Source organism: Nerophis ophidion, linkage group LG17 (assembly GCF_033978795.1).
Source record: "Nerophis ophidion isolate RoL-2023_Sa linkage group LG17, RoL_Noph_v1.0, whole genome shotgun sequence".
NCBI classification, from domain to species: Eukaryota; Metazoa; Chordata; class Actinopteri; order Syngnathiformes; family Syngnathidae; genus Nerophis; species Nerophis ophidion.
The window spans coordinates 47,251,541-47,268,229 of NC_084627.1; the positions used below are offsets into that span (position 1 = coordinate 47,251,541).

The window sequence follows — 16,689 nt, forward strand, 5'->3', positions numbered from 1 at the left end:
GACCTCAGCGGTGGAGGCTCCACCGAACCCCTGAGGCCGACTCACCGAACCCTGTGGGTTGGATCGAACCCAGGTTAAGAACCACTGCACTAGTGGTTAGTACATGTGCCTCACAATACCAAGGTCCTGGGTTCAATCCCAGGCTCGGGATCTTTCCGTGTGGAGTTTGCATGATCTCCCCGTGAATGCGTGGGTTCCCTACGGGGACTCCGGCTTCCTCCCACCTTCAAAGACATGCACCTGGGGATAGGTTGATTGGCAACACTAAATTAGCCCTCTTCTGTAAAAGTGAGGACCTTTACCATAGATTACAAAAGAGAGCATTCCAGTTAAAATGACAAATTATGACTCTTTCAGTCTGCTGTTTTATGGCCGTATTAAAACAGAACGACAGCAGTCTTGGACTCGGACTGAAGCCCAAACAGGAATCAGTGCTGATCTTTACAACGTTGTGTCTTATTAACAGCAGCAAATGGCTTATTGGGAAAAACAGAGAAACTCTTCTTTTTTTTCCCCCCCCCCTGAAAGCCTTACATTAAACTAAAGTCTACTCAGCATTTTAAAGAGCGAGTGGAATACTCTGTACAGGGACTTAATTAAGTGCAGGGTATAATCACACACAAGACTTGTTTCGGAAACCATCAATCTTCATTCGGCGGTTTAGAAGTTTGATCCATTGCAAATAACACAATCGCTCTCCTTGACCTCCTCTTCATTCTGCCGGGCCACCGACTGCGTCTTGAAGCACACGCGCTGACCTTTTCCTGATCATAAATCAAGACGGGCTTCTTGTTCAACTGCCAGATTTTTGTTTAGCCAATTTGTCACCAAAGATCCTCGCCCCTTTACTCTGGCCGCAAATTCTCATGGTGGGATTAGTGGGCGGATCAAAGTGTGCCAGTCCGACCTCTTTGCTCGCCTTGTAATCATAGAAGTCTGCAGCTTGGTGGAACAGATATGTCAAAGCTAACGGCGGCTGCCAGAGATAGAAACACTCACTCCGGAAAACACATTCATCTGTAAGTTATTTTGCCTGAGAGCAGTACAAATGACTCAATGATACGACAGAAAAAGTGACACCTGGCCCGAAAAGGCTTTTTTTTTTTGTGCAAAATTGATCAAAACCCAGCTATGGACAACGTATTAAGTGAATGTTTTAACTAGGGGTGGGCAAATTAATGCGTTAATCACGCGTTAACTCATCAATCTATTAACGCCGACAATTATTTTATTGCACATTTGCGTATGTTGTTTACATGCTTTTATTTTGTTAACGCCTTTTCTTGACAAGATGGCGTCGCCCGGCGTCGAAGTGCTCTTGGTAAAGATGGAACATTTGGCAAAAATTCTGCAAATTTCATGGCTGCCTTACAGCGTGGTCACTCCGGGATCACTTACGACCGCCAGACAATTCTGGATGTGGATAGATCAGGCCGTTTTGGACTGAATGAGGCGTGCTTGCTAGACCGGCTAGCTAGCATGGGAATACTTTGCCGTCTACATCCAGCGGCCTGTGAAGCAGCGGAGTATATGTGTTGTCTGTCTATTTATGAATCATGCAGACGAGGAGTGTTGGCTGAGTTCTTAACGTTTGCTTTCAGAGCCTGCATATCACAACATACAAGATGTCGTCATGGCGACACAACCTATACCGGGCTACCGCGCATGCTCGTCACTCCTGTTGCATGCTGGGTAGGGTAGTTCTTTTTTTCCCTGGCTCATAACATCACAATATAGTACCATGTATATGATGCCTTCAGTTTATCAAAGCACCAAGCAAACAATCGGAAAATTCCCATCATATCAATTCCTAGATATGGTCATAATTATTTTAAGTGCACTACGCAGAATAAACACAACATTATTAATATTGCTACTACGGATAATTTGATCCAAAATTCCCTAAAACAGCCCACTACCTATAATATAGGTTTTTTAAACATAAGATCCCTGATAAAAAAAAAAATGTTTCTGCTGTTACCTCAGAAATTGCCTGTTCAGATGTTATGATTGTGGCTCAGAGATTTGTATGTAGATTATATTTATTTTCCATAACAAACAGGATAACTTAAATACCCTGGCAGTGGCAATAAGCTTAAATGTTTGTATTGACATTTTTTGAGTTGATTTTCATCAAATATGCTATTTAACTGCTACTGTTTAACAAGGACTGATTTAAATTGTGTTTGCACAACAAATGTTTTGGCGCTTTTGTTCATGTGGGAGAATATTCCAATAAAGGTGCACTACACACTACTTTTGAATTCATTATTGGGCTTTGCGTATACAATGCAGTTAATCGCGATTAATCGGAGAAGTAGTGCGATTAACTTCGATTAAAATGTTTAATCGTTGCCCAGCCCTAGTTTTAACACTCATCAGCATCATGAATCATTCTATAACCCAGGGGTAGGGAACCTATGGCTCTAGAGCCAGATGTGGCTCTTTTGATGACTGCATCTGGCTCTCGGATAAATCTTAGCTGACATTGCTTAACGCGATAATTATGAATAATTTTGCTGGTATTTACAGTGCTAAAAATAACGTGCAATATATAAAAAATTCTCATGCATTTAAATCCATCCATCCGTTTTCTACCGCAACTGTTCAAGATATCGCATTAATGGTAAAAAGTATTTTATGTCACGATGGGGGGTTCGCAGCTTGCTGGAGGGTCGTTCTCCCGGGAAGGCAGACGGACTACTCGGGACATGGCATTTAGGTAAAAACATGATTTAATTTAAACTAAAAAAAAAGATACAAACAAAAATTGCTCACAGCGGAGGCACAACTTGGGCTAAGGAACAAAGCTAACCCATAAACAGACTATGAACATGAATCAAAACTTACTTGGCATGGCATGAAGCACGAAACTATGGCAAGGCATGAAACAAGTCAGCACAGGGCGACTGACTGGCAAAGACGAGCTTAAATACTGCCTCTGATTAGTGCTCGGGAAGCAGGTGAGCGGCATTTTGTCCACCAGAGACAGGTGGACAAAATGAGTAACCAAGGAAACCAGACAAGGGAGTGGAAAAAAACAGGAACTTAAAGAATCCAAAGGACAAACAGCACATGGCCAAACAAAAACATGGTCAACAGACATGACATTTTATTCATTATTGGTTAGCTTCAGAATAACAATGTTATTCAAAAGAATAAGAGACTTATTATACTCTAAAAATGTCAGTCTTACTTAAAAATGCACACATTTAGTTGTATTCAGTGTTAAAAAATATGATATGGCTCTCACGGAAATACATTTTTGAACTATTTGGCTTTCATGGCTCTCTCAGCCAAAAAGGTTCCCGACCCCTGCTATAAACAAATGAGCCTCAATCACTGCAGTATGATAGCAACTTTGGCGTCTACTTTGGTGCAAAAGCGAGACCATCAACAAGCAAGACCCATTTTCAAAACCTAACTCCAGACTAGGGCTGTACGGTATACAGCAGGGGTGTCCAAAGTGCGGCCTGGAGGCCATTTGCGGACGGCAGGTTATTTTTTAACGGCCCCACGGCACATTTTAAGAATACAATTGAAAAAAATTAAAAACAAAAAGTGTTATAAAAGAGCAAACAGGTGAAATATAACAAGAAATTGTTGCAATGCTTACTCTAATAACACAAAGCTGCCATGGAGGCTGTTTCTTTCTTTAAAAAATAATAATGAATCAAAATCAATGTCATTTTGAATTATTCACCTATTCAAGGCTCCGATTACGTCACATTAAATATTCCACTTTGAAATAGTTTGGGGGAGGAAAATGTTGCATATTTTGTGTTTGGCCATAAAAAAAATCGAGCTGTTTTTTTGTTTGTTTTTTAAAGAAGGGGCTAAAACAGTGGTCCCCAACCAATGGGCCGCGGCCCGGTACCGGTCCGTGGCCCGATTGGTACCGCGCCGCAGAATAATTTTTTAATTCATTTTCATATTTTGTGTTTTGCCATAAAAAAACTGAGCTGTTTTTTTGCTTTTTTTTTTAAGAAGGGCCTAAAACAGTGGTCCCTGACCACCGGGCCGTGGCCCGGTACCGGTCCGTGGCCCAATTGGTACCGGGCCGCCGAAGAATTTTTAATTCATTTTCATTAAAAAAAAAATATATATATATATATTTTATTTTTTATTTTTTATTAAATCAACATAAAAAACACAATATACACTTACAATTAGTGCACCAACCATAAAAACCTCCCTTTTTCATGGCAAAGAAAAAAAAAAAAAAAAAGGATCCCGCTAGTCGACGCTAACATGCCATTTACCGGCGGTGCTAAAGCAGACATGGCACAGAGATGTATGGATAACCTACAGATGCATTTGTAACGATGAAGTCACAGTAATCACAAAGGTGAGTTTTGTTGATGTTGACTGCCAGCTAATCGATGCTAACATGCTACGCTAATCGATGCTAACATGCTATTTACCGGCGGTGCTAAAGCATACATGGCACGGAGATGTATGGATAACCTGCAGGTGCATTTGCAACTATATTACGTTTCCTTCCACCCACATTTAATGCGAAACAAACACTTACCAATCGACGGATTTAAGTTGCTCCAGTGTCAAAAGATGCGAAAGTCCTGATCGTTTGGTCCGCACATTTTACCGGCGATGCTAACGCAGCTATTCGGCCATGCTATGGCTATGAATAGCGTCAATAGCTTCAGTTTCTTCTTCAATACTTTCATACTCCAACCATCCGTTTCAATACATGCGTAATCTGTTGAATCGCTTAAGTCGCTGAAATCCGAGTCTGAATCAGAGCTAGTGTCGCTATATCTTGCTGTGCTATTCGCCGTTGTTTGTTTACATTGGCAGCACTGTGTGACGTCACAGGGAAATGGATAGTGGCATCGCAAATAGCGAAAAGCAAGCACTTTAAAGCTTTTTTTAGGGATATTCGGAGACCGGTAACATTTTGAAAAAAATTTCAAAAAAATACAACAAGCCACTGGGAACTGATTTTTATTGTTTTTAACCCTTTTGAAATTGTGATAATCTTCCCCTTTAAGGACAACGTTGTTCTTCGATTGCAATAAGAAACATGTTTAATGTCCACTGAAAATGTTTGCTAAAACAAACCCAATAATGCCATTTTTTGTGGTCCCCTTTATTTAGAAATGTATCAAAAAGTATTGAAATACATATTGTTACCGGTACCAAAATATTGGTATCAAGACAACCCTATTCTAGACTGCCTGTACTTCAAACATGTCAACACCAATGACTACCTCGAAGGTACGTTTGCATCTTTGATATTTGACTTGTGCAGGGAACACCTTTTAGCCCTGGAAAGGAGGTCCAACCATCTACCTTGAAGTCCAATAATCAGCCCCCTGGGGTACCTCAGAACGAAGGCAGAAATGAACTCTCAATGTTCCCCTGGGCTCAGCATTATTCCAGACTTTGGGGTGAACAAGAGTCTGCCAGGTTCATTCTGCCACTGTGGTCAAATGAACTTCCTCTGGCAGCCAACGCTTCCTCATGCAGGCTGTGGGAGCACAGTTCTGCTGAAGCGGAGACGGAACACCATAGAAACTGAGGCGTGTTACTAAAATCCTCTGACAGCCCGTCCACTCGCGTTTGCTTTTTAAAGACAGACCATTCTCACGACTTACAGACAGAGAGAGAGAGAGCTTTGTGGAGTAATATCGATTCTACGTTGCAACCTGTGCGTGGATTCAAAACCCGAGAAATATTCACTTCATTTTTAACTGAAAACCAATACAAAAATGTTGGGGTTTTGACAGCATTCGGAGCCAACATGCACATGTTCACTTAAGGTTTGGGCATGCTATCAAAATAACTATTGAACACAACACTGTAGTACACTGTACACATCCAGTCGTGGTTAAAAGTTGACCAACACTTGTAAAAAACAATGTCATGGCTGTCTTGACTTTCCAATCATTTCTATAACTCTATTTTTATTGTGATTGAATGTTTGTAGCACATACATGTTGGTCACAAACAAACATTCATGAAGTTTGGTTCTTTTATGAATTTATTATAGGTCTACTGAAAATGTGAGCAAATCTGCTGGGTCAAAAGTATACATACAGCAGTGTTAATATTTGTTTACATGTCCCTTGGCAAGTTTCACTGCAATAAGGCGCTTTTGGTAGCCATCCAACAGCTTCTGGTTGAATTTTTGACCATTCTGTCAGGCTTGCAACTGACAGTTTGTTTGTGTTTTAGTTTATCCCCTGTGTGTTTAGTATTTCCTGTCCTTAGTTCCTGTCAGCACTCTTATTTTGGTTCAGCTTCCTGTTTGTATCCCTGAGTGCTTTGTTTCCCCTCAGCTGTGGCTGATTGGCACCTGGCCACACCTGGTGTCAATCAGCCAGGTTCTATGTTACCTGCTTTGTTCCTTCAGTCAGTGCTGGATTATTGTCTTGTCGATGCAACGTCTTGTCGCTCTTGTCATTGCTACCTGTCGTGTCGTATCTTGTCGAGTCAATGCAGCGTTGCGGTAAGCTATATTTAGTTGGATGTTTTTAGCTTACTGTCTTTTGCTCCCTGCTTCCCGTTTGTTTTCTTATTATAAGTATAACTTCTATTTCCTGCTAGATACCTGTTTGCTGTTGGTTCTTTTATGAATTTATTATAGGTCTACTTAAAATGTGAGCAAATCTACTGGGTCAAAAGTATACATACAACAATGTTGATATTTGCTAACATGTCCCTTGGCAAGTTTCACTCCAATAAGGTGCTTTTGGTAGCAATCCACAAGCTTCCGGTTGAAATTTTGACCACTCTTCTTGACAAAATTGGTGCAGTTCAGCTAAATGTATTGGTTTTCTGACATGTACTTGTTTCTTCTGCGTTGTCCACACGCTTAAGTCAGGAATTTGGGAAGACCATTCTAAAACCTTAATTCTAGCCTGATTTAGCCATTCCTTTAACACTTTTGACTCCATTTGGGGTCATTCTCCTGTTGGAACACCCAACTCCTGACCTCCAAACTGATGATTTTAGATTTTCCTGAAGAATTTGGAGGTAATACTTATTTTCATTGTCCCATTTACTCTCTGTAAAGCACCAGTTCCATTGGCAGCAAAACAGGCCCAGAGCATAATACTACCACCACCATGCTTGACGGTAGGTTTGGTGTTCCTGGGATTAAAGGCCTCACCATTTCTCCTCCAAACATATTGTTGGGTATTGTGGCCAAACGGCTCCTTTTTTGTTTCATCTGACCACGGAACGTTCCTCCAAAAGGTCTTCTCTTTGTTCATGTGATGTCAGATGTTAGATAGATAGATAGATAGATAGATGGATAGATGGATAGATGGATAGATGGATAGATGGATAGATGGATAGATAGATAGATAGATAGATAGATAGATAGTACTTTATTGATTCATTCAGGAGAGTTCCTTCAGGAAAATTAAAACTAAAGATGTGATAGTGGTGGTAGTATTATGCTCTGGGCCTGTTTTGCTGCCAATGGAACTGGTGTTTCACAGAGAGTAAATGGGACAATGAAAAAGGAGGACTACCTCCAAATTCATCAGGACAACCTCAAATCATCAGTCCGGAGGTCGGGTCTTGGGCGCAGTTGGGTGTTTCAACAGGACAATGACCCCAAACAAACGTCAAAAGTGGTAAAAGAATGGCTAAATCAGGCTAGAATGAAGGTTTTAGAATGGCCTTCCCAAAGTCCTGACTTAAACGTGTGGACAATGCTGAAGAAACAAGTTGTTGAGGTCGGGTCTTGGGCGCAGTTGGGTGTTACAACAGGACAATGACCCCAAACAAACGTCAAAAGTGGTAAAGGAATGGCTAAATCAGGCCAGAATGAAAGTTTTAGAATGGCCTTCCCAAAGTCCTGACTTAAACGTGTGGACAATGCTGAAGAAACAAGTTGTTGAGGTCGGGTCTTGGGCGCAGTTGGGTGTTAGGACAAGACAATGACCCCAAACACACGTCAAAAGTGGTAAAGGAATGGCTAAATCAGGCCAGAATGAAAGTTTTAGAATGGCCTTCCCAAAGTCCTGACCTAAACATGTGGACAATGCTGAAGAAACAAGTCCATGTCAGAAAACCAACAAATTCAGCCGAGCCGCATCAATTCTTCCAAGAATAGTGGTCAAAAATTTAACCAAGAAGCTTGTGGATGGCTACCAAAAGCGCCTTATTGCAGTGAAAGTTGCCAAGGGACATGTAAGCAAATATTAACATTGCTGTATGTATACTTTGGACTCAGTAGATAGTCACATTTTCAGTAGACCCATAATAAAATCATAAAAGAACCAAACTTCATTAATGTTTGTGACCAACAAGTATGTGCTCCAATCACTCTATCACATTAAAAATTAGAGTTGTAGAAATTATTGGAAACTCAAGACAGCCATGACATTATGTTCTTTACAAGTGTTTTGACCATGACTGTATGTATGTATGTATGTATGTATTTAAGAAACTGTGTCTTGATGTCCAAGACAAATTTCGCCTCGGAGACAAAGCTAATTATTATTAGTATTATAATGCAACTGCCAAACATGAAGACACCTGTCCTTATACAAACCCCGTTTCTATATGAGTTGGGAAATTGTGTTAGATGTAAATATAAACAGAATACAATGATTTGCAAATCATTTTCAACCCATATTCAGTTGAATATGCTACAAAGACAACATATTTGATGTTCAAACTGATAAATTTTTTTTGGCAAATAATCATTAACTTTAGAATTTGATGCCAGCAACACGTCACAAAGAAGTTGGGAAAGGTGGCAATAAATACTGATAAAGTTGAGGAATGCTCATCAAACACTTATTAGGAACATCCCACAGGTGTGCAGGCTAATTGGGAACAGGTGGGTGCCATGATTGGGTATAAAAACAGCTTCCGTGAAATGCTCAATCATTCACAAACAAAAATTTGGGAAACGGTCACCACTTTGTGAACAAATGCGTGAGCAAATTCTCAAACAGTTTAAGAACAACGTTTTTCAACCAGCTAATGCAAATAATTTAGAAATTTCACCCTCTACAGTCCGTAATACCATCAAAAGGTTCAGAGAATCTGGAGAAATCACTGCAAGTAAAAGCGATGATATAACAGACCTTTGTTCCCTCAGGCGGTACTGCATCAAAAAGCGACATCAGTGTGTAAAGGACATCACCACATGGGCTCAGGAACACTTCAGAAAACCACTGTCAGTAACTACAGTTGGTCGCTACATCTGTAAGTGCAAGTTAAAACTCTACTATGCAAAGCCAAAGCTATTTATCAACGACACCCAGAAACGCCACCAGCTTCACTGGGCCCGAGATTAGCTAAAATAGAATGATGCAATGTGGAAAAGTGTTCTGTGGTCGGATGAGTTCATATTTCAAATTGTTTTTTGGAAACGGTGAACGTTGTGTCCTCCGGAACAAAGAGAAAAAGAACCATCAGGACTGTTCTAGGTGCACAGTTGAAAAGCCAGCATCTGTGATGGTATGGGGGTGTATTAGTGCCCAAGGCATGGGTAACTTACACATCTGTGAAGGCACCATTAAAGCTGAATATCATGGACGCCCCTGCTTATTTCAGCAACACAATGCCAAGTCACTTGTTACAACAGCATGGCTTTCTAGTAAAAGAGTGCGAGTACTAGACTGGCTTGCCTGTAGTCCAGACCAGTCTCCCATTGAAAATGTGTGGTGCATTATTAAGCCTAAAATACCACAACGGAGACTGTTGAAGCTGTACATAAAACAAGAATGGGAAGGAATTCAACCTGAAAAGCTTCATAAATGTGTCTCCTTAGTTCCCAAAGGTTTATTGAGTGTTGTTAAAAGAAAAGGTGATGAAACACTTGGTGAACATGCCCTTTCCCAACTACTTTGGCATGTTTTGCAGCCATGAAATTCTAAGTTAATTATTATTTGCAAGAAAAAATAAAGTTTCTGAGTTTGAACATCAAATATTTTGTCTTTGTAGTGCATTTAACTGAATATGGGTTGAAAAAGATTTGCAAATCATTGTATTCAGTTTATATTTACATCAAACACAAATTTCCCAACTCATATGGAAACGGGGTTTGTATGTGAAGACATGGTGTGCAGGGGTGTGACCACGTTGTGTGGTCTCCAATGCATGACTTTTGAAATCTCCCAACTGGAGGTGCAGCTCTGCACTGGGCTAAAGTGGGTGTGTTGTGGCCGACAAAGAGAGACATTCTAAGGGGATTAGAGGAGACAAGGCACGCTGTCTTGAGCGGTGTTTGACCTGGGGGGGGGGGGGGGGGGGGGGGGGACTACCGACTCACCTGTGACATCTGCGGTCTGAAGTTGATCTCCTTCAGGTCCACAGATCCGGGGGAGAGGTTGTGCAACATCTGGCACAGCAGCACGCCGTCACGCAGCGCCTGTGCCAGGTCGAAGACGGCCGCCGAGGGCCAGACGACCCGGTGGTTCTGGGGCAGGACCTTGCAGTCGATCAGCCACCGCCCGCATTGTCTCCACTCCTCCATGCTGTCGGCGCTCACACTCACACACAATCACGCAAAGTCCACCCGCGGCCGCTCGCTTCTCATAGATTTTACAAGTTTGCGAGCGGAAGCATGTTTGCGAGCGGAAACATGTCAGAATCACTCGGTTTTCTCCTCTTCATCCTTCAAAAGTTCCCCTCGCATATCCACGCTTAGAATGTCGCCATGGATCAGCTGGCGTGACATAAATCCGCGGGAGGGAGAAAGGAAAAAAGGACAAAAAGGAAATAAATACTTCCACCGAACGACGTCCTCCGAACAAGCGGAAACATCCAACACTTTGTCGGGTTGACTTTGTTCGGCGCACCGCTGGAAGACCTCCGGGGTGTTTTCCCTTTTCTTTCCTGGGATTCCCTCCGTCTCTCGCCTCCTTCGAGTCGCAAAGTCCGGACAAAGCGCAGCCTTTTAGGTCCCGGAGGTCGGACCGGGTCTTTAGGCGCCGCTCCGGTGTGTATTTTATTTTTTTAAAAAGCGTCCGTACGGTGTTGACACTTTGTTGGGAGAAGCTCCACACTCGGCGCGGGGGGATTGGGAAGCGCGTCCGTGCTCGCTGCTGTTTTTCAACGGCGCGCCCTCTGGTGGCTGAAGCGCGGCGCTGCAGCGTCGAGGCTGCATGGAGGCTTTTAAAGGGACATCAACATCAGAATGTTTGTCCATCACCAGGCAGACCACACCTACACAGGAACAAAAAAAAAGTTTATATGCAGCATAACAAGAATATAATTTTAAATGTCAAAAGGAACCACCAATCACCCTGTTTTTTCATGTATATATTCATAGAGCAGTGGTTCTCAAATGGGGGTACATGAGATTTCTAAAAAATATTCTAAAAATAGCAACAATTCAAAAATCAATTTTTAAAATATATTTATTGAATAATACTTCAACAAAATATGAATGTATGTTCATAAACTGTGAAAAGAAATGCAACAATGCAATATTCAGTGTTGCCAGCTACATTTTTTGTGGACATGTTCCATAAATATTGATGTTAAAGATATATTTTTTGTGAAGAAATGTTTAGAATTAAAGGCCTACTGAAATGAGATTTTCTTATTTAAAACGTGGATAGCAGGTCCATTCTATGTGTCATACATGATCATTTCGCGATATTGCCCTATTTTTGCCGAAAGGATTTAGTAGAGAACATCCACGGTAAAGTTCGCAACTTTTGGTCGCTAATAAAAAGGCCTTGCCTGTACCGGAAGTAGCAGACGATGTGCGCGTGACGTCACAAGTTGTCGGGCTACTCCCATCTGAACGATGTTTACAATCATAGCCAACAGCAGCAAGAGCGATTCTGACCGAGAAAGCGACGATTTCCCCATTCGAGCGAGGATGAAAGATTTGTGGATGAGGAAAGTTAGAGTGAAGCACTAGAAAAAAAGGGGGGGGAAAGGCGAAGGCAGTGGGAGCGATTCAGATGTTATTAGACACATTTACTAGGATAATTCTGGAAAATCCCTTATCTGCTCATTGTGTTACTAGTGTTTTAGTGAGATTATAAAGTCATTCCTAAAAGTCGGAGGGCTGCGGTGACCGCCAGTGTCTCTGAGGGAAGCCATATCGAGGAGCTACTTCCTCTACCGGAAGTAGCAGACGACGTGCGCGTGACGTTACGGGTTGTGGGGCTCCTCACATTGTTTATAATCATAGCCACCAGTAGCAAGAGCGATTCAGACCGAGAAAGCAACGATTTCCCCATTAATTTGAGCGAGGATGAAAGATTTGTGGATGAGGAAAGTTAGAGTGAAGCACGAGGAAAAAAAAGGCGAAGGCAGTGGGAGTGATTTAGATATTATTAGACACATTTACTAAGATAATTCTGGAAAATCCCTTATCTTATTGTTTTACTAGTGTTTTAGTGAGATTATAAAGTCATTCATTATAGGATTTTCTTCATCCTGCTCCTTCTCAGGAATTGTGTGAATTTAAATTGTATAATTGTGATATAATTATGTATCGTTCTAAATGCACATCAAGGAATGAGATAAATAAAAAATAAAAAAATGAAATTCCTGAAAGTCGGAGGACTGCGGTAACCGCCAGTATCTCTGAGGGAAGCCATATGGAGGAGCCAAGAAAGTCACAGCTGCCTCTTTGACAGCTGCTGCAGGAGGACGCAAACTCCGCTCAAGTCTCCGGTAAGAGCCAACTCAATATCACCATGTTCTCATCCAAAAACTTGCTGGTTGACATGTGGTAGAGGAACATGTTCGCTTGACCGCTCTGTTCCATTTTAAAGCTTCACAACAAACCAAGAAGCACCGGCTGTGTTTTGGTTGCTAAAGGCAGCTGCAATCCACCAACAGCATTCTTCTTTGACGTCTCCATTATTAATTGAACAAATTGCCAAAGATTCAGCAACACAGATGTCCAAAATACTGTGTAATTATGCGATTAAAGCAGACTTTTAGCCGTGAGTGATGCTGGGCTAAAATGTCCACTCCAACCAATAACGTCACAAGCACGCGTCAACATAAGCGTCATCTTTCCGCGACGTTTTCAACAGGATACCTCGCGGGGAATTTAAAATTGCAATTTAGTAAACTAAGAAGGCCGTTTTGGCATGTGTTGCAATGTTAATATTTCATCATTGATATATAAACTATCAGACTGCGTGGTCGCTAGTAGTGGCTTTCAGTAGGTCTTTATGTTGATGAATCCAGATGGATCTCTATTACAATCCCCAAAGAGGTCACTTTAAGTTGATGATTACTTCTATGTGTAGAAATTTTCATTTATAATTGAATTACTTGTTTACTTTTCAACACATTTTTAGTTATCTCTATATCTTTTTCCAAATAGTTCAAGAAAGACCACTACAAATGAGCAATACTTTGCACTGTTATACAATTTCCATCCATCTCCATCCATCTTCTTCCGCTTATCCGAGGTCGGGTTGCGGGGGCAACAACTTAAGCAGGGAAACCCAGACTTCCCTCTCCCCAGCCACTTCGTCTAGCTCTTCCCGGGGGATCCCGAGGCGTTCCCAGGCCATAGTCTTCCCAACGTGTCCTGGGTCTTCCCTGTGGCCTCCTACCGGTTGGACGTGCCCTAAACACCTCCCTAGGGAGGCGTTCGGGTGGCATCCTGACCAGATGCCCGAACCACCTCATCTGGCTCCTCTCGATGTGGAGGAGCAGCGGCTTTACTTTGAGTTCCTCCCGGATGGCAGAGCTTCTCACCCTATCTCTAAGGGAGAGCCCCCCCACCCGGCGGAGGAAACTCATTTCGGCCGCTTGTACCCGTGATCTTATCCTTTCGGTCATGACCCAAAACTCATGACCATAGGTGAGGATGGGAACGTAGATCGACCGGTAAATTGAGAGCTTTGCCTTCCGGCTCAGCTCCTTCTTCACCACAACGGATCGGTACAACGTCCGCATTACTGAAGACGCCGCACCGATCCGCCTGTCGATCACACGATCCACTCTTCCCTCACTCGTGAACAATTATACAATTTATCCATCCATTTTCTACCGCTTATTCCCTTTTGGGGTTGCGGGGGGCGCTGGCGCCTATCTCAGCTACAATCGGGCGGAAGGCGGGGTGCACCCTGGACAAGTCGCCACCTCATCGCAGGGCCAACACAGATAGACAGACAACATTCACACTCACATTCACACACTAGGGCCAATTTAGTGTTGCCAATCAACCTATCCCCAGGTGCATGTCTTTGGAGGTGGGAGGGGCCTATCCCCAGGTGCATGTCTTTGGAAGTGGGAGGAAGCCGGAGTACCCGGAGGGAACCCACGCATTCACGGGGAGAACATGCAAACTCCACACAGAAAGATCCCGAGCCTGAATTTGAACACAGGACTGCAGGACCTTCGTATTGTGAGGCAGACGCACTAACCCCTCTGCCACCGTGAAGCCCAATTATACAATTTAATAAATCAGAAACTGATGACATAGTGCTATATTTTACTTATTCATCTATTTTTTTTTCAACCAAAAATGCTTTGCTTTGATTAGGGTGTACTTGAATTTAAAAAGTGTTCACAGGGGTCACATCACTGAAAAAAGTTTGAGAACCACTCTTTTAAAAAGGGACAACAACATCAAAATGTTTGTCCATCACCTACCCAGAAAAAAAAAGTTTATATGCGACATGACAAGAATATAATTTTAAATATCAAAAGGCAAAATGTGAAGAAAAAAAATATAGGCTACAGAAACCCAAAACCAGTGAAGTTGGCACCTTGTGTAAACGGTAAATCCAAACAGAATACGATGATTTGCATAATTGTCAATACTTGGATTGTTTTCCCGAGGTGCAAAACGCATGGAGTGGAAACGGCGTGAAGGCAAAGACATTTCTTTATTTTAACACTAACTAAAAACAGGAACAAACAAAAAGCGCTCACAAATGGAGGTACAAAACTTGGCTGTGTAAACAAACACTTGCACTATGGCATAAACTATGGACATCAACTAAAACTTGCACAATGGCAGAACTATGAACAACTAAAACAAAAACACTTACTGTGACAAAAAACGGTATGAAGGGAAAAAAGCAGAATGGATCTCACGGGTGCAGGAGGTGATGTTGCCAGGCTGACTAGCTTAAATAATACTGTGGTGATTGAAAACAGGTGCGTGACATGGGGACAGGTGAAAACTAATGGGTCGGCATGGCAACGAAGCAAACAAAGAAGTGCAAAAGCAGGAAAACAATGGAGTCTTAAGCAAAACAGAACATAAGTAAACAAAACATGCGTACAAGACATGAAGTGAATTATATTTATATAGCGCTTTTCTCAAGTGACTCAAAGCGCTTTACATAGTGACACCCAATATCTAAGTTACATTAAAACCAGCGTGGGTGGCACTGGGAGCAGGTGGGTAAAGTGTCTTGCCCAAGGACACAAAGGCAGTGACTAGGATCGCACAAGCGGGAATCGAACCTGCAACCCCCAAGTTGCTGGCACGGCCACTCTACCAACCGAGCTATGACACAAATCCTATTCGACCTATATTCAGTTGAATAGACTGCAAAGACAACATACTTAATATTCAAACTGGAAAATGTTTTCAATTTAGTAAAAAATAATAATATGACTTAATTTTACACTTTTTATCTTCCAAATTCCATTGTATGTTTTACTCTTCTGACACCACCAGATGGCAGTATAAGTGTCAACATAAGCGGCCATAAGACCCCAATTCAGTAATGTACACAATTTTGGAAATAAGGGCTAAAAGGTGCTGTCCACACATGTGGCCACTAAGCCTAAAAATAAACATTTTACTAGTGAGAATATAAAAGTGGAATTTATCAAAATAAAGGTGTAATTATCCTATAAAAAAAAGCTGACATTTTACAAGAATACTACATGAATATTCCGAGACTTTACTAAGGAGAATAAAGTTATCCATTTACGAACTAAAGTAAAATTTCCCAAGAATAAAATAAAATAAAATCATTTTACCAGCATCAAAACATAACATTTTCCAAAACTAATCGTAAATGGTGTCTGTAACAGGGCAATAAAACGGCCTATCAAACAAAACAAGTCATTGTCATGGACCCACTAGCTGCGCAAGCTAGCACTCCAATCAGCTAAACAGACTCAATAACTCCACGGTGACAATTTGGTGAATTTACTGAGGAATTTGTGAAGGTGAAACAACACAAACAGAATGGTGTATGTTAATAATACTAACACAGACACTTGTAAATGTGTTAGCATATTAGCTAATGCTAACGACACTTGATTACATTAGGATATCAGGTACAAAAATGCATGAAGTTACTCCTACAGACATCACATGGGACACTTAAGTAATTAGGAATTGTTTTAGTTATATTGTAAAACCACCTCCAAAGCCGTGCACCTGGGGATAAGCCCCTCCCACCTCCAAAGACGTGCACCTGGGGATAGGTTGATTGGCAACACTAAATTGGCCCTAGAGTGTGAATGTTGTCTGTCTGTCTGTGTTGGCCCTGCGAGGAGGTGGCGACTTGTCCAGGGTGTACCCTGCCTTCCGCCCGATTGTAGCCAGGCACCAGCGCCCCCCGCGACCCCAATGGGAATAAGCGGTAGAAAATGGATGGATGGAATATGACCCCTTTAATGCACCTTTTGTATGGAAAAAAAACCTGACTTGACCCACTCATGTGCAGTGTGCCTCATAATACTGTGCGCCCCATGGTCCGGAAAACACGGCACTTGGTGCAGAAGATTATATATGTAATAGTA

At 41.9% G+C, this 16,689-nt stretch overlaps 1 protein-coding gene across 1 annotated transcript in view; it reads right to left on the minus strand.

Moving 5' to 3' along the window:
• Positions 1–15,063, minus strand: part of vav2 (vav 2 guanine nucleotide exchange factor) — a 519,520-nt gene extending 504,457 nt beyond the window's left edge. The window contains exons 1-2 of the mRNA XM_061877071.1: positions 14,973–15,063; positions 10,262–11,157 (exon numbers count right to left, since the gene is read on the minus strand). Of these exons, the coding sequence (XP_061733055.1) occupies positions 10,262–10,465 (204 nt within the window). The 5' untranslated portion in view covers positions 10,466–11,157; positions 14,973–15,063. The remainder of the gene's footprint in view (positions 1–10,261; positions 11,158–14,972) is intronic.
• Positions 15,064–16,689: the final 1,626 nt, after the last annotated feature.